Source organism: Neolamprologus multifasciatus, chromosome 23, assembly GCF_963576455.1.
Source record: "Neolamprologus multifasciatus chromosome 23, fNeoMul1.2, whole genome shotgun sequence".
Taxonomy (NCBI): Eukaryota; Metazoa; Chordata; class Actinopteri; order Cichliformes; family Cichlidae; genus Neolamprologus; species Neolamprologus multifasciatus.
The window spans coordinates 16,208,428-16,232,935 of NC_140460.1; the positions used below are offsets into that span (position 1 = coordinate 16,208,428).

At 40.5% G+C, this 24,508-nt stretch overlaps 2 protein-coding genes across 4 annotated transcripts in view; one reads left to right on the forward strand and one right to left on the reverse strand.

Moving 5' to 3' along the window:
- LOC146491291 (uncharacterized) overlaps positions 1–24,508 on the reverse strand; it is a 142,032-nt gene that overhangs the window by 22,790 nt on the left and 94,734 nt on the right. For all 3 annotated transcript variants that reach the window (XM_085150626.1, XM_085150627.1, XM_085150628.1), the window contains 3 exons: positions 22,668–22,737; positions 22,477–22,580; positions 3,388–22,236 (listed from right to left, as the gene is read on the reverse strand). In XM_085150626.1, coding sequence (XP_085006752.1) covers positions 22,026–22,236; positions 22,477–22,580; positions 22,668–22,737 — 385 coding nt within the window. In that variant the 3' untranslated portion in view covers positions 3,388–22,025. The remainder of the gene's footprint in view (positions 1–3,387; positions 22,237–22,476; positions 22,581–22,667; positions 22,738–24,508) is intronic.
- tbl1xr1a (TBL1X/Y related 1a) lies at positions 6,266–17,655 on the forward strand. Its single transcript, XM_085150637.1, is given in 19 exon segments — positions 6,266–6,367; positions 9,203–9,348; positions 9,554–9,734; positions 9,737–9,778; positions 9,942–10,074; positions 10,457–10,598; positions 12,125–12,188; positions 12,436–12,533; positions 12,644–12,704; positions 12,794–12,889; positions 12,892–12,914; positions 12,998–13,072; positions 13,303–13,433; positions 14,011–14,030; positions 14,033–14,188; positions 14,266–14,295; positions 14,298–14,324; positions 14,327–14,364; positions 14,444–17,655. Coding segments are annotated over 19 exon segments (1,548 nt in total). The 5' UTR covers positions 6,266–6,309; the 3' UTR covers positions 14,471–17,655.

Sequence of the window (24,508 nt, forward strand, 5' to 3'; positions counted from 1 at the left end):
TTTGCATCATTTCCTCTTGCAGAGGAATTGAGGAAGAGGAGGATGGCCCTGGTGGGCACGCTACGGTTGAATAAACCTGAGCTGCCCCCACAGCTTCTGAACATTCGAGACAGAGACGTTCAGTCGTCTGTCTTTGCATTTAGCCACAACAAGGCTGTCGTATCTTACGTCCCCAAAAAAGGAAAAATGTTGTTGTGCTGAGCACCAGACACCGTGAGCCAAAAGTCCAGGACTTTGGGAAAAGAAAGCCCCACATCATCCTGGATTACAATAAATGCAAAGGGGCTGTAGATCATCTGGACCAGGTAAGCATAAGTAATTTATTTGCCAAATTGTTTACTGTTTCTCATTGTTATAACTGATAAAGTCAGATAATGTGATTATGATAGTTTTGATATGAGATGATAGTTTTAGACTATGATAGTTTTGATAGTTACAGAAAGGAGGGGGGGGTTGTCTAGTTTGTCTCTTGCTTATGGCTGTATAAATCTATTCGTGTCATCTGATAATTTCTTTTTGTTTTGCAGGTTTGTGGCACCTACTCCTGTCGTCGGATGACACGTAGGTGGCCCATGTGTCTGTTCTACCACATGATCGATGTCAGCCTCTATAATGCTTTCATCCTATTCACCGCTGTCGACCCTGAGTGGAACAGAGGAAAGTGGCACTTGCGGCGTCTGTTCATAGAGCAGGTTGGAAGAGCTCTTATTGCCCCCACCATGAAGAAGAGAACCTACCTGCCCAGAACACCATTTGCTGCCAGCCTGGTCTTACAGGCCCAGGGCAAAGAGGAGGAGCAGCAGGAGGAGGAGGAGGAGGAGGAGGAGCAGCAGCAGGAGCAGCAGCAGGAGCAGCAGCAGCAGCAGCAGCAGCAGCAGCAGCAGCAGCAGCAGCAGCAGCAGCAGCAGCAGCAGCGTCCCACAATAAGAAACCAGTGCGCATCATGCAAACGGCGCAGAAGAATCCAAACGACCTGCTGCAAGTGTGGTGCCCCAGTTTGCAAAGAACATTGGAAAATACTTTGTAGTTCCTGTTATAAGATGTAAATTACATCTTTGTTCAGTTTTTTGTTTTGTTTGTTTAGCTCAGTTCAGTTTGTGTTTGCTATAAATTTACATCTGTGTTCAGTTTGTTGTTTTGTTTGTTCAGCTCAGTTCAGTTTGTTTTTGCAATAAATTTTCATTGTTCCAAAAATAATAATGCATCCAAATCAATGCTGTTATGAATTATTTATCCATTCAAGGCTGTAATAACCTCATGCCAAATATTTCCATTTGCAACTAATCTTTTGAAAATATTGCATATTATGGTTTTTTCAACCCCAAAAAACAGTTTTTTTTTATGACAATAAAGCCATAAAAACCTAAAAAATATTAAAAAAATTATGAAAAATTTTATATCTGTGGTTAGGTCTGGAGTTGTTTAAAAGATCTGATGTGAAAAAAATGAAAAAAAATTCATAAATGATATTGCTATATCACCTTTTGGATGGGACCATTTGGGTAACGAGGGACATAGGAGGGTGTAAATTGTAAAAGCTCTTATTGCTCCAAAAATAATAATGCATCCAAATCAATGCAGTTATGAATTATTTACCCATTCAAGGCTGTAATAACCTCATGCCAAATATTTCCATTTGCAACTAATTTTTTGAAAATATTGCATATTATGTTTTTTTTAACCCCAAAAAACAGTTTTTTTTTATGACAATAAAGCCATAAAAACCTAAAAAATATTAAAAAAATTATGAAAAACTTTATATCTGTGGTTAGGTCTGGAGTTGTTTAAAAGATCTGATGTGAAAAAAAATGAAAAAAAATTCATAAATGATATTGCTATATCACCTTTTGGATCGGGACCATTTTGGGTAACGAGGGACATAGGAGGGTGTAAATTGTAAAAGCTCTTATTGCTCCAAAAATAATAATGCATCCAAATCAATGCAGTTATGAATTATTTACCCATTCAAGGCTGTAATAACCTCATGCCAAATATTTCCATTTGCAACTAATTTTTTGAAAATATTGCATATTATGTTTTTTTTAACCCCAAAAAACAGGTTTTTTTATGACAATAAAGCCATAAAAACCTAAAAAATATTAAAAAAATTATGAAAAACTTTATATCTGTGGTTAGGTCTGGAGTTGTTTAAAAGATCTGATGTGAAAAAAAATGAAAAAAAAATTCATAAATGATATTGCTATATCACCTTTTGGATCGGGACCATTTTGGGTAACGAGGGACATAGGAGGGTGTAAATTGTAAAAGCTCTTATTGCTCCAAAAATAATAATGCATCCAAATCAATGCAGTTATGAATTATTTACCCATTCAAGGCTGTAATAACCTCATGCCAAATATTTCCATTTGCAACTAATTTTTTGAAAATATTGCATATTATGTTTTTTTTTAACCCCAAAAAACAGTTTTTTTTATGACAATAAAGCCATAAAAACCTAAAAAATATTAAAAAAATTATGAAAAACTTTATATCTGTGGTTAGGTCTGGAGTTGTTTAAAAGATCTGATGTGAAAAAAAATGAAAAAAAAATTCATAAATGATATTGCTATATCACCTTTTGGATCGGGACCATTTTGGGTAACGAGGGACATAGGAGGGTGTAAATTGTAAAAGCTCTTATTGCTCCAAAAATAATAATGCATCCAAATCAATGCTGTTATGAATTATTTACCCATTCAAGGCTGTAATAACCTCATGCCAAATATTTCCATTTGCAACTAATTTTTTGAAAATATTGCATATTATGTTTTTTTTAACCCCAAAAAACAGGTTTTTTTATGACAATAAAGCCATAAAAACCTAAAAAATATTTAAAAAATTATGAAAAACTTTATATCTGTGGTTAGGTCTGGAGTTGTTTAAAAGATCTGATGTGAAAAAAAATGAAAAAAAAATTCATAAATGATATTGCTATATCACCTTTTGGATCGGGACCATTTTGGGTAACGAGGGACATAGGAGGGTGTAAATTGTAAAAGCTCTTATTGCTCCAAAAATAATAATGCATCCAAATCAATGTTGTTATGAATTATTTACCCATTCAAGGCTGTAATAACCTCATGCCAAATATTTCCATTTGCAACTAATTTTTTGAAAATATTGCATATTATGGTTTTTTCCCCCCCAAAAAACAGGGGTTTTTATGACAATAAAGCCATAAAAACCTAAAAAATATTTAAAAAATTATGAAAACCTTTATGTGTGTGGTTAGGTCTGGAGTTGTTTAAAAGATCTGATGTAAAAAAAAAAATGAAAAAAAAATTCATAAATGATATTGCTATATCACCTTTTGGATGGGGACCATTTTGGGTAACGAGGGACATAGGAGGGTGTAAATTTTGAAGGGTACACAAGGGTTAATAAAACGGTCAGTGTTGCTGCTTTACCAGGTGTAACAGTTAAGTTTAACATTCAGGCATCCATGAAAACAGAATTTATTAAATACAACAGTGTTAGAAGTTAGCAGGAAGTTAGCGCGCTAGTTTTGCTAGTTACCTAAACGTGATATAGCATGTTCTGACTGAGAGATTTCTGAAAAAATTCAAACATACAGCTCTGCTATCACTTCCAACATAAATGAAGACAGAAAACTAAACAGCAGTGACTTTTAGGGTTACTGAAGTTGGGCTAGCTGGTATATAATGATGTGCTACGTGATCGCTAGTGACACAACTATGTTAGCATAACGTTAGCACAGTGAAGCTGGAGGATGAGCGCTAACTTTTTTCTACTCGATAAAAGTTAAAATGAGTGTTCCCGATGGTTAGGGACAGATGTAACCACATGGCAGGATGCTGTAAACGGACCAAACTTCAGTCAGGAGAACAACTGAGATAATTCATCCACGATAGAAGGTTAGTCATTAATATACTGCAACAACATGGGAATAGAGCAGCTGCGAGAGAATTCAACATTAATAAATCAATGGTACAGAAGTGGAGGAAGGGCAGTTTTTGGCTTTCCTCATATTCCAAAACGTGCTTCGTCTCTTTGCTATTACTGTCGCTGCATAATTTGCAGATGATATTGTTTGCAGCCGCTGCAGTGCTTTTGACCAAAACAGGCGAAGCTTGATGACACCATCAACATGCGGTATCGTGGTAGAGCGGTATAGTCAAAATCTCTACCGCTGGACAAATTCATATCGTTTCTACCAAATACAGTTTATACCGCCCACCCCTAACTGTATGTGTGGAGTTTAATGTTGGCCCTGTGGTTCCTTCCTGCTTCTTCTCACAGTCCAATAACGTGCTCATTTGGTTAACCCGACTAACGTCCAACTGACAATTTTGTGTTGTGCCATGGTGCATCTAGCCTCTTACTCGGTAATAGCTGGGGATATGAATTGGATAAGCAGTTAAGAAAATGGTGTTTGGATAGAAATAAAACAAACAACAACAAAAAGGTAGTGGCATCACATTGTGATTTTTAAATGTCTTTTTCTGTCGTTAGATCTTTATCAGAACGGCAGAATGAAAAACAGAATATCTGCTCAAGGAAGAAATCCATGAGTAATTGAATTTTTTGGGATCTGCTCTACTCTACTACAATACTGATGTTTCACAGTTTGTGTCTTATTTTTCCATCGCTGCGACCGTTTTATCAGGTTGTCATTAAAGGAAACTTCTCCCCTCTCCCTCAGCTCAGCATCCAGCAATGCTAAGGCCACTGCTCAGTGTACGGAGATGTTGAGCTGTTCCAGATGACGCAAGGTTAAAATCCTCTGAAAAGAAATGTGTCCACAGTACCCAGGAGAGTTTCAATCACTTAACTACCATTAAATGCACAGAGAGACTCCTGCTGGGAGGCGGGTGGGGGGTGGGGCTGCAGACGAGGAGCTCCAGGCCTGATGACTCTCTGGGGGAAACAGGCTTTGAACTGGTCCTTGTTTGGAATCGGCTCTCTGCACTTGTTAACCCCGCAGTTGTTAAACTTGCGGTTCCCAGCCATATTAGTTCACACACAAAGGCAACGTCAAATCATGTGACATGTGCTTGGGCACACACACGAAAGGAGTCCTACCACTAGAAGTGTTTCTGTCCTGCTGATTTCCTTCCCGCTCGTGTTTTTCAGTTGAGTAGTTTGTAGTGGGCTGGTGCCCGGATGACTGCATCAGATGTTAAATATGTGGTCAGGGGGAACAGAGCAGCTTGGGGTGTGGGCACACTGTGAATAAAACCACCACTGAGAAGTAATTGTAACACATATTAACGTACAGCCAGCATGGTCTGGATCACATCGAAAAAATAAAGACGTCAACTGATGTAAACTAAACAGATGCTGGTCCAGCTTTAGTTAGTACCAGTGCAATAGCATGTGTTTAATCTGCCTGTTGTTAAGATATAAGCTGCAGCCTTTATTTTATTTTTGTCAATTTTGTGCTTGTGTTAATTAATGATGTCAGTGTGCCATACATTTAGCCATACAGGCTACTCTTCATCCCTGGCAGGCTGATGCCACAAACAAGAAATGTAAACGCAGAAGGATCTAAGCACAGAGCAAAGTCAGAAGCACATAAATGATCAAACAATGACATAATCAGATAAAATATTAAACAGTAAAAGCCACTTAGAGTGCTCATGAGCACAGACAATAGCACGACCAGAGTGACTAAAATGCAGACAAACAGTAAAACAATGACACTCCATCAGATGTCTTGACTCACAGGCATGTAGACACGCTTTGTGCCTCTTACCTGTAGTTATTTTTATTTAATTTAATAACTGTACAGTACTCTCTGTATATAGTAACCACTGTCCTTAATGTAAATATGTAAGAAAAATTGTGTATGTTTCTGTTCTGTGTCCTGTGTACTGTTTGTTTGTATATGTGTCTTTTTGGCTGCTGTTACAACCAAATTTCCCCTTGTGGGACAATTAAAGGATTATTCTATTCTATTTCTCAGTAAATACATGAATCAGTGCCTCAATGTGATTGTTGTTTTTTAAAATGTAATCAAATTGCTGGTGCTAAACTTTCTTTCTTACTTCGTTTTATCTGAGTCCCTGCAAGACGAGGGTCATGTGATCATGTTGTGCACTGAGGCAGCTGTAGGCTATGTACTTTGCTACCAGTGACGTGATTAAGTGTGATCGAGGAGGTCCAGTTTAAAGCTCTGTACATGCACAAGCTCTGCAGTAATTTCCTTTTCCACAGTAACATCAGCTGTAAACTGACTTTGTGTTTGAGCTTAAATAACTGGTGAGATTTCCCCTTCACTGATGAACCTCTCTCTGTTTTCCAGGCTAGGTGTGTGTGTGCTGACCTCATGGTGTAACAGGAGTAAAGATGAGCATTAGCAGTGATGAGGTCAACTTCCTGGTCTACAGATACCTACAGGAGTCAGGTATCCAGCTCCAGTTCTTCTCCTCTTCATGAAAAGCTTTATCGTTTTTGTAATAGTTCTTTGCTTTTCTACCAACATGGCTCATTATAGTTTTCATTAACAGACTTAGTTTTCATCACAACAAATGTGTGTTTTATTCACTAATGATGATTAAAATGAGCTGTATGAATCAACACTACTCTTTAAAAGTTTGTTATAAAAAGGTAAATTGGAAATGTGAACACAGAAAAGCATTTATCATGTTTTTTGTTGTGTTTTTTTAAAGAAGGGACTGAATTAAACACAAATTGAGCAAGAAGACAGTTTCTGATATTTCTAAAAATTGTCTCTTCTAAGATATATAATCATTTATTTGTTTGGGTGGAATTTAATCCTTTTTTTCAGGATCTGTTTTTATTACATTTATAAGACGAGAAATCCGTTTCTTTTTTTCCTTGTCGTACTATAGGTGGTAGGGTAGTCAGCAGATGCCCGAGCTGCCTGTCAGGTTGTTGGGTCATCTTTGTCACTTTGTATACACAACACGGTCAGTGTGGTGCTGCTTGTTGTTTAAAAGCATAATATAATGACGCCATTGAAAACAAGAGTGCTTAAAAGAGGACAAACAGCACAGGCTGTCCGCAGTGTTTTAGACTGACGTCATCACACAGTCAGAATGAATTATACAGCTGGACCGGTGTCTGTCCATCGCTTAATCAGATGGGTCGAAATAACATCATGCCTACCACCTGTGTTGTATGGATTTAGGGAAACGAGGAGAAACCAGGAGAAAAGCGGTGAAGGTTAAGGAGGCCCTTATCTTGTTAAGCGATGTATCGATCACAGTTTTAATGTGCAGCTTTTGTCTGTCAAAAAAGAGACAGACAAAAAATGGTCACCTCTCATTTTGCGCCACTACTGTTTGTTTTTACTGCTTATGTGCAGCAAGTCTATAAGATGAGCCCCCAGTTTGGTGTCCCAAACACCAAATACACACCAACTGAATAGTGTCACTTTGCAGTTTTTGTCTTTTCTAAATAGCAACTAAACCAAACTACATAGCAACATGCTAATGACCTCGTGCTGCAGATGGATCAGATGTACTGTTGGTTGAAGTTTTATCTGTGTATATCTTCTTGCTGTTCTATGATGGTGTTTGTCTCTGCCCGTTATTGAGAACAATTTAACCTTCATGCAGTGTCTTCCTTGTGCCAGTGTGTTTATATGGGTCTAACCACAGCACTAGCTAGCCACCAGGTCAACTAGCCCAACTTCGCCCACCGCCCAAACTTTGCTGGTATTTAGTCACTCAGGACATGGTACGTAGCTCTAGATGTTAAACAGCTAGCTAACTTACTGCTAACTTCCACCTCTTCTAAATCCCTCTTTTTTGAATGCCTGGACGTTGAACTTTAACACTGGGGAAAACAGGCACTCATCATTCAATCGGTGGCGGAAAGAATATGGACTGGTTTAACCCTTAATGCTGCCTTAGTGTTAATTGTCAGTGTGTTAGAGATAGTAAGATCATTAAGAGCCATTTGCATTTCGTTTTATATAAGTTTGGTCCTGACTTGAAGTAAAGGCAGAAGTTATCTGGAATAACCATTTTGCAGACATCACAGCAGAAATGACAGATTAGCTATGGACCATAATAAGGATGATCATTTAGATGGTTGATCAGGTATATTTGAACTGGAGTCGATCTGTTGGAAGGCAACACTTTGAGGATGTAGACAAAGGCAGACTTAAACAAAACTGCTCTGCTGCTGAGTGATGAGGAAAACTTTGGCTGCAAAGAGTGGGACCTGTTGAGATCAGACTCGTTGTGTACACAGATGAGAGTCGTCTCAGCTGTGGATCTACAACTAATGAATCAGAGGTTTTGAGAAATATTATTAAGAGAAGAAGTAATTTGACCAGCTCTAAAATTAAAAGGGTGACCAGCTGTCCAAATTAAGGATGAGCTTAACAATAATCACATGATAACAGAAAAATATCCGCAGCTTCTTACATTTAAGCAAATATGGGCGGTGATGAAACTAGTTGGCAAGTATTTCTGGATTTGTGTTCTCAGATTTTGCCTTTGGGGCCAGCGTTGCAGCCAGCAGATATATGGATAACTGATACCCTGAGCCAAAACTTCTTGTTCTGTATTTATAGTCCAACAATGAATGAAGATAAATCATCATTACAAGAGAGCTGATGGTTATGAGATTTAACTTCAGTCAAAGCTTTTGTCCTGTTTCTCCACACACGGGTAGCTAAAATTTACTCAAACATAAATGGTCAATATTAACATTTCTATTACCGTTTATATCCTAATGAGAGGTTGTACATCAGAACAGAAAGACGGAGATGTCTGGATTAGATAATTCCATTTGTTTATTGGATACCTTTTAAACATCACCACATTTGTACAAAAGCACTTTTATGCCTACATGTCAGTGGCAGCCATAAACAAAGCATTGTATGTCTGACCAGTTCCTGTGAACGCAGCATCTCAGCAGTAGGTCAGTCCACTATTTAGGTCTAGATGTTACCTGCAGATTGACAGGAGGTCAGGGGGGCATGTGGTTGTGACGCAGCAGTTCTTGTTCTCCAACAGCAACGACTTCACAAACATGTTACTAACAAGTCAGGGGTTGAGCATTTTCTTCATTAATAGTCGACTCTGCGGAGGGTCAGTAACTTTCATCACCACAAAAACTTAAGGAAAAAAAGGGTCGACTTTTATAAAAAAAAAAAGGGTTAAAAGGCGATTAAGACTGCAAAAATAACACAACTTGTAGTTCTTCACTGTGTTGAAATCAAAGGGAGTATTATTTACTAATATTCTTTTCTTCTCCTCTTTAGGGTTCTCCCACTCAGCATTTACCTTTGGCATAGAGAGCCACATTAGCCAGTCCAACATCAATGGTGCTCTGGTTCCCCCTGCTGCCCTGATCAGCATCATCCAGAAGGGCCTGCAGTACGTGGAGGCTGAAGTCAGCATAAATGAGGTGGGACACAAACAAAGACCCTTTAACATCAGATAATAATTCAAGTCTTTCTTAAACGGACTATCAGGATGTCATTCCAATATTAATCTGATATCAAAGGGAATCTGTAAATGTAATATAGACAGAAGCCTGTCAGCTTCTTTCACCAGCTTCTTGTCTTCCTCTGTGTTTCCGCTCCAACCCGATTTCTTCTCTGGCTCCGCAGGATGGCACGCTATTTGACGGCCGGCCCATTGAGTCCCTGTCCCTGATCGATGCGGTGATGCCGGACGTCGTTCAGACGAGGCAGCAGGCTTACCGGGACAAAATGGCCCAGCAGCAGGCTGCAGCTTCAGCGCCGGCGTCGACCACTGGGGGCACTATCGCTGGCAATGCCAAGAACGGAGAAATACTGCCAATGGGGAGGAGAATGGAGCCCATGCCTTAGCAAGTGAGTGAAATGATTCGTATGATTTTTGGGATTGGGGAATTCTTTTAACAGAGACTTGTATTTATGTTATTAATTAAAATGATGGAATATTATTACATTTTTTATGTATTCACTCATTGAATTTTGTGGTTTTTCATGCCTGATCCATCAACTCTGTGTTCAGATAATCATGCAGACCTGATGGAAGTGGACGGCGATGTAGAGATCCCTCAGAACAAAGCCATGGTCTTGAGGGGCCATGAGTCAGAAGTCTTTATTTGTGCCTGGAACCCAGTCAGCGATCTGCTGGCATCAGGGTGAGCCTTCCTTCCACTTTTGTACCACGTTAATGTTCAAGTCATGAAGCAAACAAGCTGAAAAAAGAGACTAAACATGAATTAATGCTTAGTGTCAGTTTGACCTGAATGTAGTCTTCTGACTTGCCTGGTTGTCTCAGTGCGCCATCTGGTGGTACAACTTGGTATTACATGAACGTGCAGCACAACCCTATTTTAATTTCAGTCAAGATCACATCAACACTTAACGCAGATGTTCTGCCCATTACATGAGCAATAAAGTGTGCTTCAGATTTATAACAGAGATCTTTGCTTTGTACAAATGATATGTAAAGATGTGCTATAATGTTCTAGGTTACTTTTTCAGAGTCTGATGGCAGTCTGATGTGTGTGTGTGTCTCAGGTCTGGCGATTCGACGGCTCGTATTTGGAACCTGAGTGAGAACAGTACAAGCAGCTCCACACAGCTGGTCCTGAGGCATTGCATACGAGAGGGAGGACAAGATGTCCCCAGCAACAAAGACGTCACCTCACTAGACTGGAATGTGAGTACACACAGGCACACACAAACACACCAATGTAACACGAATCACCCTGCTCGTGTGGATTAAGTCACAATCTGTAACCTCGAGAAGTTTGTGGGATATTTTTGAATTTCAAAGGGCTGCTTGATGTGTTTTCTAAAAGGATTCTGGTAGTTTTTAATGTTTGTTGTCATTTTTAAACCCCTTTTTGAAGAATCAGAGAAACACTTTTGTTGCTAACGCTTATTGTTGTGAACACCTCAGCACGAGATATGCATCCTAAAACAAAAACAGGCTAAGCACAGACTGCACCCCATGCACAGTCCTGTCAGCAGTGCCCTCCAAGAGTGTGGTAGTAATAACGTATGATGTTAGATAAGATATAAAAAGATATGTGAAAGAAAAAGAATCCACTATCAACCTTAATTTAAGGCTCCTGCTGTGCATTTAGCTACTTTACGAAATAGGCTGATTGTCACCACTGTTAGGTGCGGCAGTAGATGGATGGTTCATTCACTCATGTCCCACTCATGTTTTTTGAACGTTTCTGCCTATGATCATTTGCCTGGGGTCGAGCATTTAAGCCTCGCCTCTTTATCAGGTAATATGTAATGCAGTCACAATCCCAGCCATTTAATGAGAGCAGCGGGATTAGCCAATCAGCATCATAGATGAAACCTACGCATCGTCAGCTGCCTGTCAGTGCTATTGTTCAACCAGGACACACCAGTGCGTTTTTATTACATTGCATCAGTCGACTCTGGCAAAAGCAGCATGTTGCCATGGCAGTGCATTAGCTTCAGGTGGGATATTGTTGTTCTGTAGTGACTGCTCAATCATAATTTAAAGAAAGAAAGTATCAGTAAAACATGGAGGCCTGTGTTGGTGCTTCTGGAACTGCCCCATGTGTCTTTATTTGTGATCGCAGAGGATGGCAGCAGCTGACTGAACTTTACAGAGTAAACTCAGGTTTTTTTAATGTGCGCATGTTTCTCCAGTCACTTTGGCCTGGCCTCCATGCTCCAGCAAGACAACATGCTCACACCCACTCTATCAACCAAAACTTTAAGCAGTCACAAAATCCAGGAGGTCTTACTAGCCAGATCAGTCACCAGATTGAGACTGTGGCGAGGGTGTTAAAACCCTTGAGGCCTATTAAAGCATTTCCAAAGAAGATACAAAACACGTTTTTTTAACCATCTTATAAAATGACAACATTTAGGTAGATATAAAGAGCAAAGTCCTGAATTGTCAGCGTATGTGCTGAGTATTTAACTGTTGGAGTTATCAGACGATGCATTCTTCCTTCAGTCCAGCCTCTGGGACATAACCAGAGCAAAGGCAGAGTCAGAAATTTCCTGGAAAGCATCCACACTGATGGAGGAAACAGACCTCTGTTATAACACCAGCTGACGCTCATTCGGCCTGAAATATTTGGACACATACTGTAACTGAAGAACAGGACTTGGGTCAGTAAATGTGTCGAAATCAGGCTCTCATTTATATGGAAACATCTCTCTCTCTCTCTCTCTCTCTCTCTCTGGCAGAGCGAGGGCACACTGTTAGCGACGGGCTCTTATGACGGCTTTGCCAGAATATGGACAAAAGATGGTGAGATGGCTTTAATTGATGTTACATTCACACTTATTAATGTGGCGTAATCGCTGGAATGCTTTGGGAATTGTGACGTGAATAGTTTGCCACATGCTTTAGTTAATCCTTGAACAATGCTTCCATCTAGAGGCAGGTTTACAGAATGCAATTATTTTTTTCCCCTGCACTGTATTTCTTTTCAGGCCTTTAAATCCTTTTTTGCATTTAAAGCTGACACGTGTTGTTCTGTTGTTGTGCTCCACAGGTAACCTGGCCAGTACTCTCGGCCAGCACAAAGGTCCCATCTTTGCCCTTAAGTGGAACAAAAAAGGCAATTTTATCCTGAGCGCAGGCGTAGACAAGGTAAACCTGTAAATCAGCTCCAGCGAGAAATAACTTGAAGAATAGTTTGTTATTGTCTCGTGAGGTAATATTTTACTGTAGTCACACTAAGTGCACATGTCTCCTGACAGACAACAATCATATGGGATGCCCATACAGGAGAAGCCAAACAACAGTTTCCTTTCCACTCAGGTAAACAGACGAGACACCCAACAAAACTTAAATAATTTTTTTTTTTTTTTTTGTTCCTGTCTAATATTCCTCTCTCCATCTGCCCACAGCTCCAGCACTTGACGTGGACTGGCAGAGTAACAACACGTTCGCCTCCTGTAGTACAGACATGTGCATCCACGTCTGTAAACTGGGGCAGGACCGACCATTAAAACATTCCAGGGACACACAGTGAGTAGATTTGTGTTCATGTGCATCTTCCCAAAGCAAAACACACTGATCACAGCTAACCTTCGTCTCCTCTCTGCTTCCAGAATGAAGTAAATGCAATCAAGTGGGATCCCACAGGAAACCTCCTAGCCTCCTGCTCAGATGATATGACGCTGAAGGTGAGTCGCATCGCTGCAGCTCCTCACTTCCAAAAGAAGAAGATGATGATGACAAGAGTTGAAAACATTTAGGAAAGAGCTGAGCTATAAACCAGCATTCAGGCATTACAGTAACTTTCTAACCGTTAAGACGTTCTGTAGGCTTCTTGAATGCAATGGTTAAATTTTAATAATTAGTTCAACTAAAATAGAAAGGTTTTAACTTTCTTTGGGATTTTGCGTCTCTTCAGATCTGGAGTATGAAGCAGGACGCCTGTGTCCACGACCTGCAGGCACACAGCAAAGAAATCTACACCATCAAAAAGAGTCCCACCCCTGGAATGAACAAACAATCCAGCGCTAACCTCATGCTAGCCAGGGTGTGTGTGTGTGTTAGAAACCAAGAAGTAATTAAGGACACATCAGGACACTTCAGCTCTGACAAGACTTGATTTTAAACATTGATTTAAATGGAAATGATGGTGTGTTGAACAGCCTGCTATTACCTGTGGCAACTGATCCATTGTGTGCACGGCCTTTTAATACTGTCTGGTTTATCTACATGTCACCTCTGACACTCAGTTTAGAAAGCTAAAGTAACACATTCAAATTAAAATGGGCTGGTGTTTATATAACGCTTCCCTAGTCTTTACTAGTGTTTTATTCTCTACACTTGAACTGCCTCACATCCGTGATCAGTGTAGAATCATCTGCTGTGCAACTAGCTAATGAGCTGACTAGCTAATAATAAATATATGTTTGACTCAGCATTAGCTTGTCCATATGGAACTGTGTTGTTTTCCGAGCTAAATCAACTCCAAGTTTTACAAAGCACTCAGGTTTTAAATTAACACAGGAGAGTGAAACGTGTTATAGTTTCTGCCAAAGTGAAAGCTGCAGTTCAGCATATTTTCCCCTCAATGTGTGAGTTATTTATGAACCTCCGCCTCCTTCCACAGCGCATTTGATTCCACCGTCCGCTTTGGGACGTGGATAGAGGCATCTGTATTCACACGCTGACCAAACACCAGGAGCCCGTCTACAGCGTGGCTTTCAGCCCTGATGGTCGCCATCTGGCTAGCGGCTCCTTTGACAAATGCGTGCACATCTGGAATACACAGGTAGGAGGAGGACGGTGTATGTACTGTTTCAAAGCTCTGAAATAAAAAATAAGTAGTTAGATTAAATAACGCTTGTTTGCACCGTGTCTGCAGAGGGAGCTTTAGTCCACAGTTACAGAGGGACAGGGGAATCTTTGAGGTTTGCTGGAATGCAGCGGGGATAAAGTGGGAGCCCAGGCATCAGATGGATCTGTAAGTCCACACACGACTGTTTTTTTAATGATTTTTTGTGATCGATTCAGTCTAACAGATGGACCTCTGCTCTGTTCAGGTGTGTGTATTAGACCTTCGGAAATAGTGCTGCCGTTTGTTGGAAGCATGGATCCGACCATGAATGTGTACATAGCCAAATGACTGTCCTGCCTGCCCTGCCCTGCGTACTGCTCACGCTTTACGACTTCGGCCCGCCCACCGACAAACAGGAAGCAGGGAACAGGAAGCAAGCACCCGACACGCATGGTCCAGGACACAGGGAGTGAACAGACAGACGGACAGACACAGATGGATAAACGTGCTGATGGAAGCGGCCCTCTCTGTCTGCGCAGACTCTTAAAGAGATGCAGGAGGGACACGGCGAAAAAAGAAAAAAACAAAACAAAAACACAAAAAAAATTAAAAAAAAACAAAACTGATAGACAAAAAAAAAAAAAAGAAGTTACAGATCCGTATATGTACCAAAATTTGGAAGCTGTTTTGCTTTTTTCGATCTTTAAACCATGCTCATCGTCATCAAAATGAAAAGTATGAAAAGTGTTGATCTTTGTTACTAGTCGGATCTCATCGTGCGGACATATCTCCACCACAAAAATAGGATGGCACTTAGTTTTTTTTTAAATTTCAGAACTCTCGTTTCAATGTTTTTATATTTTCTATTTTCTCTTCGGGGGGAAGGGGCGGGAGGGGGGCTTGGTGAGGTTTTACAGGTTTAGGAGGACGACAGACACACAAAACAGACACACACTCGAACACACACACCAAACCAAACCGTTACGAAGAGCAGCGTCCTCGCCACGATTTCCAAACAGTGCAGCAAAGCAAAGGCTTTTTCTTCTTCATGTGTTTCAGCGATTTCCACTTGCAGCTGGGAGTAGGCCTCACGGTTTAAATGCAGTTCTTAATACGTAGGACACACTCTAGTTCCCCCTCTGTGCCTCCATGCAGGCACATGGCATTGATAACACGCTTTAAAAGGGTTCAGGATTCTTTTACCCCCGCTGATCAAACTTTGTTGCCGTTCAGTTTTTGAAACTTAACAGCAACAGAACTCAAACACACAGTTATCGAGGTGTCATTTGGCAATTTTAAGACTGCAAACATCTCTAATTGGATTCAACTTGAGCTGTCTGAGACTGAAAGAGTGAGAAAATTCAGCATCACGTGTCAGTGTCCGTGCTGCGGAGGCAAGAAAAAAACCTGCAGAGGGCCGAGCCAAAGAAAACAGAGTAAAGTGTTACACAGTGAAATGTGGAAGATGATCCCAAAATGGAAAGTTTCCATTTTCATAGCTGGATGACTTTTGAAGAATTAAAGTTAGATTGTGCTGCAAGTTTAGCTGCTGCAGCTACTTGTTTCAGCTAGTTTTATTCTGGTACCAGTGACGCTGATGTAAACAGGCCGTCTTCAAACACCGATCAGTCTGACTGTTAACAGAAGTGTGTGCATACCACGGGCCCTTTTCACATTAAATTTAAATGAGACTTTTGAAAATCTGCAAGTGACCAGTGCTGTTGCCGGCAATTTATACCTGTGCATGGAGTGTATAATTCCACTGTTAGGTGTGGACTACGTGAAGTAGAAATTTCAGGATAAGAAACTGGCAGAAGAAGTCTCTGTGGTAGGGAGTAGCTTTGGATACCGCCCTCGATCTGATCATGCTACCTGGTGAGCGAGGTCAGTTTGTGGCTTTCTTAGCTTGGTTCTGAAAACAGTAATTATTTGGCTTTGCTTGTCTTGGTTGAATTCAAACAGTAACTTCATAAAAGTCCCTAAAATATTTTTATAATTGAAACCTTTAGGGGTTTTTTTAAACAGTTTTTTAAATATGGACATTCAGATTTCCCCGGCAGGCAGCGGAGGGCCGCTCAGAGCGATCTCTTTACAAGAAGAAGACTAGGGACGAGCTGTTCTGCGCGGATCAGAACGCACTCGAGTGCGTTAGGAACTTATTAGAGGCACAAAGGACAAACAACCCAGACACAAACAAATGGCTAAAAGTCACAGCGTGACAGTTTTGGTGAATAAAAGTAAAACATGACGCTGCATCCTTTAGTGTATTTTTTTGCTCATCTGCCCTCTCATCGTCATTCTTGGTTTTATGCACCAAAAATTCAGCTTAAATTTTATTCCGAAGGTCCCTGCTGACGAGACGTTTTATACTCTTTTAAAGACAAATTTAAAGTTTTTGTAATTTCTTTGTAGAGCTGAAGAAAAAAAATGTGAATTGATTTATTGGCAGTGTTAATTTCCATGTTGAATAAATTTTAAAGATATTTTTTTTGTTACTCTGATGCAAACAGTAAAGGTTGACCCTGTAATGTAAAAGCTTTCTGAGCTGAGCTGTCATTCTGAAGAAAAGTTTTAATTTTTATTTTGCTTGAATCCATTCGGGAAGCTTTGTCCCTGAATCGCTGTCTCCTGAAAGTCCATTAAACACAAGATTGTAATTCTTAAATTGAGCCAAGTAAAGTTGGGAGTCACACAGATGTTTCTTTGAGAGAGTCGCTCCAGATGCAGGTCAGCGGTCGAGTATGGAGTTATATTTGTGTCTGCGTGTCATTGCACACGTGAAATCGTGCCGCTTCACGTCACTGACGAATGAGCCACGAGGGAAACGCACGATCAGCTCTCAACTCCGTTGCATAGAAGCTCCCAGATTTCAAATTGAAACCAACATGGCTGCTCTGTTGGGCACCTGCTGTGCGTCTGGGTAACAGTTGGAAAACACCTATAAAAGCTGAGACAACTATAACTCAATACTCGAGTTAAACCTCCGAACCAAAGAACTCATTTGAGGTAAAATCCACCAAAATCCTAATTGGCCAAAAAAAGTGCATCACATGAGTGCAACTTCAGAGGTTTAATTAAAGCCAAACCTGCCTCGAGGAGAAGTTCTGCCTCTCTGAGAAAAGTTTTTACAATTGCAAACTAACTCATTTCTTGTTCTCTACCCTATAATAAATTCCTACTTCTGGGCTGACGGTTTTCATGCATTAGTGTTAAAAGTCTGATATTTTGTACCTGTTCCTTTTTACTTTTAACTTTCCTGTACTCAAAGCATTCAAGTACTGAAATTCCTCCCAACATGTCACACGGGCAGGGCCCCCCCCCCTGATTTGGTCTGTGCCACAGATGTCAGCCCGGCAGCGCCCTGCGATGGGCTCCCCGAGCCTCTTTGTTTTTCTCTGCAGCTCACATCACTTTCATGTGTCATCATTTAAGTCCGATCAGTGAAACTTAAGTGCAGAATAAAATATATTTTGATAAGAGCTTTGAGTTTTTATTTGTGTGTCTGTAGAGTGTCGGTGCTGAAATAACACAAAGAATACGACCTGAATGGCAATTGTGAATACATGTTTTTTTTTTAATATATCTCAAACAAAAATAGCCGACTTTAATAAACAGTAGATCTTTGATTTCAAACGTCCTCAGGCTGGTGCTTCTGCAGAAAGCAATCAAACCGAAGCGGCATGCTGCATTCCCCGCTAACCCTGACCCATCGAAATTAAATGAAAGCGAAGCGGTGAAATGCTCTATGAAGCTAGACCCTGGCTTTTCACTGTCTTACCAGGACCACATCTGCATATTAACTTGTGCTGCAGGCTTACCCTGCCTCCGCGGCAGGTAAGATATCAACATGCACAAAATCACCGGTCTACTGACCAATCGGTTCTCAGGAAAACAGCATCATTATTCCTGAAGATTCCTCAGAAACTCGCTTTTCCCGTTTTTGTGAGGTTTCAGAGACAGTTTTGTCTTTCTCTGATGAGCATTGGTTAGAAATGGACTCAAACGCAACTTTTTTTTCTTTGCTCGCTGTTAACTAAAAGCGTAGGTTTGAAGCTGACAGAGTAGCTAAACCTTTCTTATATCAGACAACAGCCTGTTAATTTAAAGAGGTGTAATTTTAATTCAGGCTCGGGCTTACTCAAGTTGATAACAATGTTGGGGTAGGAGAACTCAGAAATCAACGAGATGTGGATGTGCTGGACTTTGTAGGTTTACAGGTCCCAGGTAAACACGTCAAGCAACTACAAAGCAAGTTCAACCTACCCCAGATATATCTTTTTCCTTATGTAACAAGGATGGGAGTCATCCTAGAGTTTGGCATCATGTGACCACACACAACCATTCAAGTCAGCAGAGGCATTGATTGTAAAAATTTAATAATAAACTTGATTATTAGAGAAATTAAACAAGCTCTAAACTCACAATTGTGGCCTAAACACAGCAGCTGTGTGGTAGGATAAGCCCACATGAATGTGTGTGGCTTTCAAAGCTTTGCGGTGGTCAGTTAAAACTGGAAAAGTTGGCAAAAAACAGCAGCTCATGCCAGTAAGTAAGGAGGCTCACTTACAATATTTTATACAAGGTCAACAAGTAAAAGGCTCTTAAGTGCCCTGTCTGAGGATTATATCAGTATTTTAAGGCTTATGGAAAAATAGAGTGGCTTAAAAGTTGTTTGCAACCAGCACTTAAAAAGCAGGTCAGGAGGTTGCTTCTAATACTCTCTATTTCTTATTGATGGTGTCACAGAGAGAAAGACTTCACATAGTCTCTTAAAACTAAAGATACAGGTATTTTGTGCCTACTGAGGTCTGAGGATCTCTCTGGGAGTGGTGAGGTAGGTTGGTGATTTTTTTTGCACTCGCATGAGTGATCTCTTATCTCCAACTTAACCTGCTGTGGTCAGAAGTGAGTTGCCTTCGTAACCCTTAAACATCAGGCTAATCCTGAATCCCCAAATGCTTTTATAGTACATGCCCTAGACATGAGTAATCAGTCAACTGGTTATAATAAATACACATTTTTGTCAGGTTTAGCTTGTGTATTGGGAGGCCTAAATGGAGCTCATGCCTGAACCAAAGGTTCTTGCATTCGTGAACATGCAAAGAGACCACTGACAGCCTCTCTAGTCTAACTTTTCATTGTGCGTACTAATGCTGTGTGGAGTGCAGTGACACGCTGCCTTTAAGTCCTCTGTGTGTGTGCCTGTACTAGTTTACATATCTTTGTGGAGACAAAAATTGGAAGTTTACTATACATGTGAGGACCAACAGCCCCTTATGGAACAAAATCCATGTCCCCGCGAGTTTGAAGGCATTTTTGAGATTCAAAATGTGGTTTTTAGTTTCAGGGTTACAGAAAGTATTATGTCAATTAGTTGTCCCCACATTGATATGAAAACATGATTGTGTGTGCGTGTGTGTGCACTGCAATATTATTAGTATGAAAATAATGTAGACTGCAGAAAAGGCTGAAATACCCTGAAGAAGAGATCTTCCTATGTCATAACTATATAACTTACTCTACTATTATACATTACTGTTTAAATAAATGCCATTTTTATACTCTGCATAAGGCGTTAAGGAGTAAATCTATAACAAAGTAATAAATAGTACTGTGCAGAAGTTTCTGATGTTTAGTCGTATTTATCAGACACCATATACAGGAAAGCAGCCCAGATTCATTATACAGCATGAAGATGCCTCGCAACAGCCAGTCATGAAAAACTAACTTCAGCCACAACAAGAGCAAGAAGTCCTGTGACAGATGGTGTAACACCCACAGAACTCTGATCTCTACATCATGGAGTGAGTCTGGGATTGCATGAAGAGACAGAAGACACAGGCAGAGGAAATCCACATGATAACTGTCGGGATTCCTGGAACAACCTGCCTTCCAAACGACTTAAAAGAACTTTGTGCAAGTATACCGACATGAACTGGTGCGGATTTAAAAGGCAAAGGGTGCTCACACCAAGCACTGATTTGATTTAGGTTTCGCCCTACTTCACAACCTGTAAAACGTTAACAGCTGATAACTGCAAATTATCCTCACTTTACTTGCTTGAAACTTTTGCACAGCACTAAGAATTTCAATGTGTATTTACCGTCAGACTGGATGCAAAAAACTAAGCACGCTGAAATGTTTCATCTCAGTAGGATTTAATCTGTCTCTCACTTTTTGAACATTAATCTGTTTTCCAATCTAAATATTACCCAGTTAGTCTGTACTCTACCCATCACACAGACTCAGAAGCAATGGCTGCAGCCTGGTTAAAAGGCTGTATAAAACACTCAAAAGGAGAGTTAAAAGAAATCGACTCAATACGAATTAAGCACACCCAGAAAAATGGCACTATTGTACAGTAGAGACCAAAATTAGAGAATAAAGTCAAGGCTGTAACAATTCAAATTTAAAGTTACCCTAACACTAATAAAAAGATGTCACTGAAGCATAGTGTCGAATTTGAAAACGCTGAAAATACTGTACAACAAAACTGCAAAAAAACTTTAATGAGAATTTCTGAAGGAACCGTGATCAAAACTAGAGAACGCTTTGGGATCTGACAGACCCCATAAAATTACAGAGCAATCATTTTGAAAGATGGGGAGCTGCTGGTTGTTGATGGCTGTGGTTCAAGTGGAGGCTGAATGTATTAGAGGAGCCGGTTGTTCAAAGAGCACTGACTGCTAGAATATTCAACCAGTTTACCTCTAAAATGCTGGCCGTCTATACAAGCCGAAGGAGAAGAGGAGGAAAGTCTCAGTACAGATTTGATTCAACACTAATGCCGATTCTCGGCTGAAAAGGTGTAAGGTTCTTTCTCGGTATACAGAAATCAGACTGAAAGCCCGCAGGGACCAAACCAATCATGAAACAGGAGAAATCAAAAGAGTATACTGAAATCTTCAGAGGAACTGGTATAATTAGAGGTTCACACAGCCAGCATCATGTTCTGCACTAAAACTGGGAAACAAATGCACCCACACCAGTGTGAAGAAGCCAGTTAAGTTTGGAGGAGGGAGGTTAATGGTTTGGTGGATGTTTTCTGCTGCAAAGTTTGAGCCTCTTACACATCCCCTCAGCAAGGTGAATGCTAATGTCCCGATGAAGCTCCTTCAAAACAGATTATTCCCTCCCTGCCATCAGCTTCTAATCAGCCAACAATATTTATGCAAGACAATGCTCTGTAATCACTCTGCAGAACCGGGAAAGCACTTCCTTGCAGCTGTTAAGCCTGAAATAATGAAATAGCAAACCCTGAATCCTGAACTAAACCCAGTCGAGAATCTCCGGTTGACTGCTGAGGACAATGCTATGGCTAAGAAATCCACTACGGTTAGTAGACTGAGGACGAGATGAAGAAACAGCGGGACGAAATCAAACGGAGCAGGCGTGGAATTGGTAACATCCACGCTGCAGATCTGCCAGCCGCTCCAATTAAGACGACTTCTACAGTTCTTGATCATCAGGAATGTAATTTTTAGATGTCTATTATTTTATAGCAACAAAAACTTTTATCTAACTTTGATCACTTTAGTTACACACTGGGTCCGCACTTGCTTATTTCCTTCCTAGATGAGTCCTAAATCTACAGCTAATATGCCATGAAGGCCACTGAAAGGAAAAAAAAAACAGTCTGAAATTTTGATCTCTACTGTGTCGCTAACTTGAGCAAGGATGGCCACCGTGAGATAACAAAAGACAGCCCTCTGCATCTGACTGTTAGATTGTTACATACACGGTTTTTGGGAAAGTGCAGTGCACAAATAAAAACAAACAAAGGTGCTAAGCTTGTCATTTTGGCAATTTTAACTCCTACCAGTCTGTGCCTTAACTAGCTGCTTAGATCAGAGGAGGGTGGAGAGATTGGCTGCTGCTAAACTCCCCGTCAGATTGTAAATGTGTGGCTCCTGATCGTGGTTGTAGAAATGCATATAATGCGCCAGATCCGCCAGGGTCTGCAGGACGTCGTAGGTTACTGCAAACAGGAAGTAGGTGGGCAGCAGCCAGCTGAGGCTGAACACGCAGTCGCCCAGTGGCAGAGGGACAGCAAACTGTCTGGAAAGACAAGCAGAGAGAGTGAGAGAAAATTTATTATTCTCATTATCACAGTCGAACTTCCCCGGCCCGGAACAAAGAGCTGAAACAAGCTCCAACAGAAAGGGTGGAGCATGTATGCCAGCTAAACTGTGTGCTATGCCGCCAAAAAGCCAACTCGAATCTGTTTCTGGAAACAAAATAAAGCCTTAAAGTTTTTTTTTTTAAGTTAATCCAATCCTGAACATCACAGGTACTCACTGGAATCTGTCCTCTCTGCATTCTCTCAGCATGATGAAGACAAACAGTCCCACTTCAGTGTTGAGGGAGAACGACACAACTTTGTCCAACATGACAACAAAACCCTGAAGCAGATGGAAAACACGGATGACTGGCAGAATTCCAGACAGCAGTCATTACTCCGTGTATGTGTGTGTGTGTGTGTTATTTACCCTGGGATCACACACCGACACAATAAAGATGACAACGAACCCGAGCAGTGACATGAATCCTTTGGCCACGCTGGAAGGAAGAGGAAAAAAAAGGAGAAGCATGAAATTAACTTAATCAGTCGTCGTCTGAAGAGCGTTTCAGATGAATTATACGTCATGTCACAGATCGTCCTCTTCTTCATTTATGTGCAGGGGGAGAGAAAACACGCTGCAGATTAAATTATAAAGGAGAGAGGCAGAGACAGAGAACCTGAGTAAACAGCCTGTGAAATCGGTTCGAGTGGCTTTTTGGTGCAAATATGGTGCAAGAGGAGTGAAACTTCGAAGTCTTGTGCCCAAAGTGAATCTCCTCAATAGGCCGATGCAGTTTTTATGTTTGCTTTAAACTAAAATCACGACGAGACAAATAAGTAATAACCTGTGGACGCGCCGCATGATTTCTGCAGTGACTCCTGGTAGTTTGAGCACTTTTTAACTGAATGTTTTAGACGTTTGCGAGAGTCTCCCCTGTAAATCCTGCAGTTATTTGATGCTTTGAAGCTACAAGTGTGGGACCTGCTATTTCTCAGAGAGCAACACTTGATCTCCGGTGTTTAACGCTGCTATGCTGAATCAAAGGAATCATCATATACATCTTATAAGGATGCTAAACTGATGGCATGATAGGATGTCTGCAAATCTTAGCACCCTAAAGCAGAGATATTAAAGTCATTTTACATCATGGGCCACATACAGTCCATATGAGAGAAAATGCTTTCTTTCTCCAGCCTGCGGAATTATCCCCATAAGAGAGAAAACAAGTACTATTTCAAAATAATGTCTCAGTGTTCTTATTCAGAAATCTGTCAGCACGACTCTGTAATAAACTGTAAGTAATAAATGTGTAAAATTACAGAAAAAGTAGCTCATTGCCCAGACTGTCCTCTAACAAAGAAACCAAGCTTTTGCTTCCTTTGTTCCCTTTTTTCTTTCTTTTTTTAAGCTGTGTGGACCAACTGTTAAAAAAACAAATCAATCGAAATTTCAAGCTTGCTTGCTCTTGAATCTCTTGACAAAGAAGGAGTGAGGGGCCACAGGACAAAAACAACTCAAAGTTAGATTGTCTTCTCTTTGCTCTGGTGTAAAAGAGAGGACACCAGCTGGAAGCCTTGTGGAGAGGAGCAGTGACCTGGGTGCCACTGCTCATCCACCAGCTGGAGAGTGTTGTGGATAAGGATCACACTCACTCACTGCTGCGCTCAGCTTTGCTTTGCAGAGTTTCTAACTGAGTGAAGAGACCCAGAAGCATCTGCCACAGATCAATCGTCTAAATGCAAAGAAATTAATTACGTCCTTCTTTATATAAGTACAGAAGTGACACATACAGATGATGTAAATTACTGTCATGTTTCCCTCAGATGTAGATACGTTGAGAACCTTCAATAAAAAGGACAAAAATGAATTCTAAGCTAAAATTTCTTTGATATGAAGAGGGCTGGTTTCCCATAATTACTGTTAAACCTGGATTAAAAACGTGCTCCATTATTAACTAGCTTTATTTAAACGATCAAAGAGAATTTGAGCTTTAGCATGCCATCATTTTGAGCGCTGTTGTGTTGTAGCCTTGAAGAATATTAATAACTGTATTTCAGTAACAAATGTTGAAAGCCAGGAGACACACTGGATTATGGAACATCTGGATCATTCATCACAGTGAATGGACAGGACGAGCAGGTCATCTCAACGTGACGAGCATTTTATTTTATTTAACAGCCTCAAAATTAGTTTTTCTATTACGTTCTAACTAATGATGTGATAATCACCTGCATGAAAGGTTCTGTGGAGCCCGGTTGTAATATGAC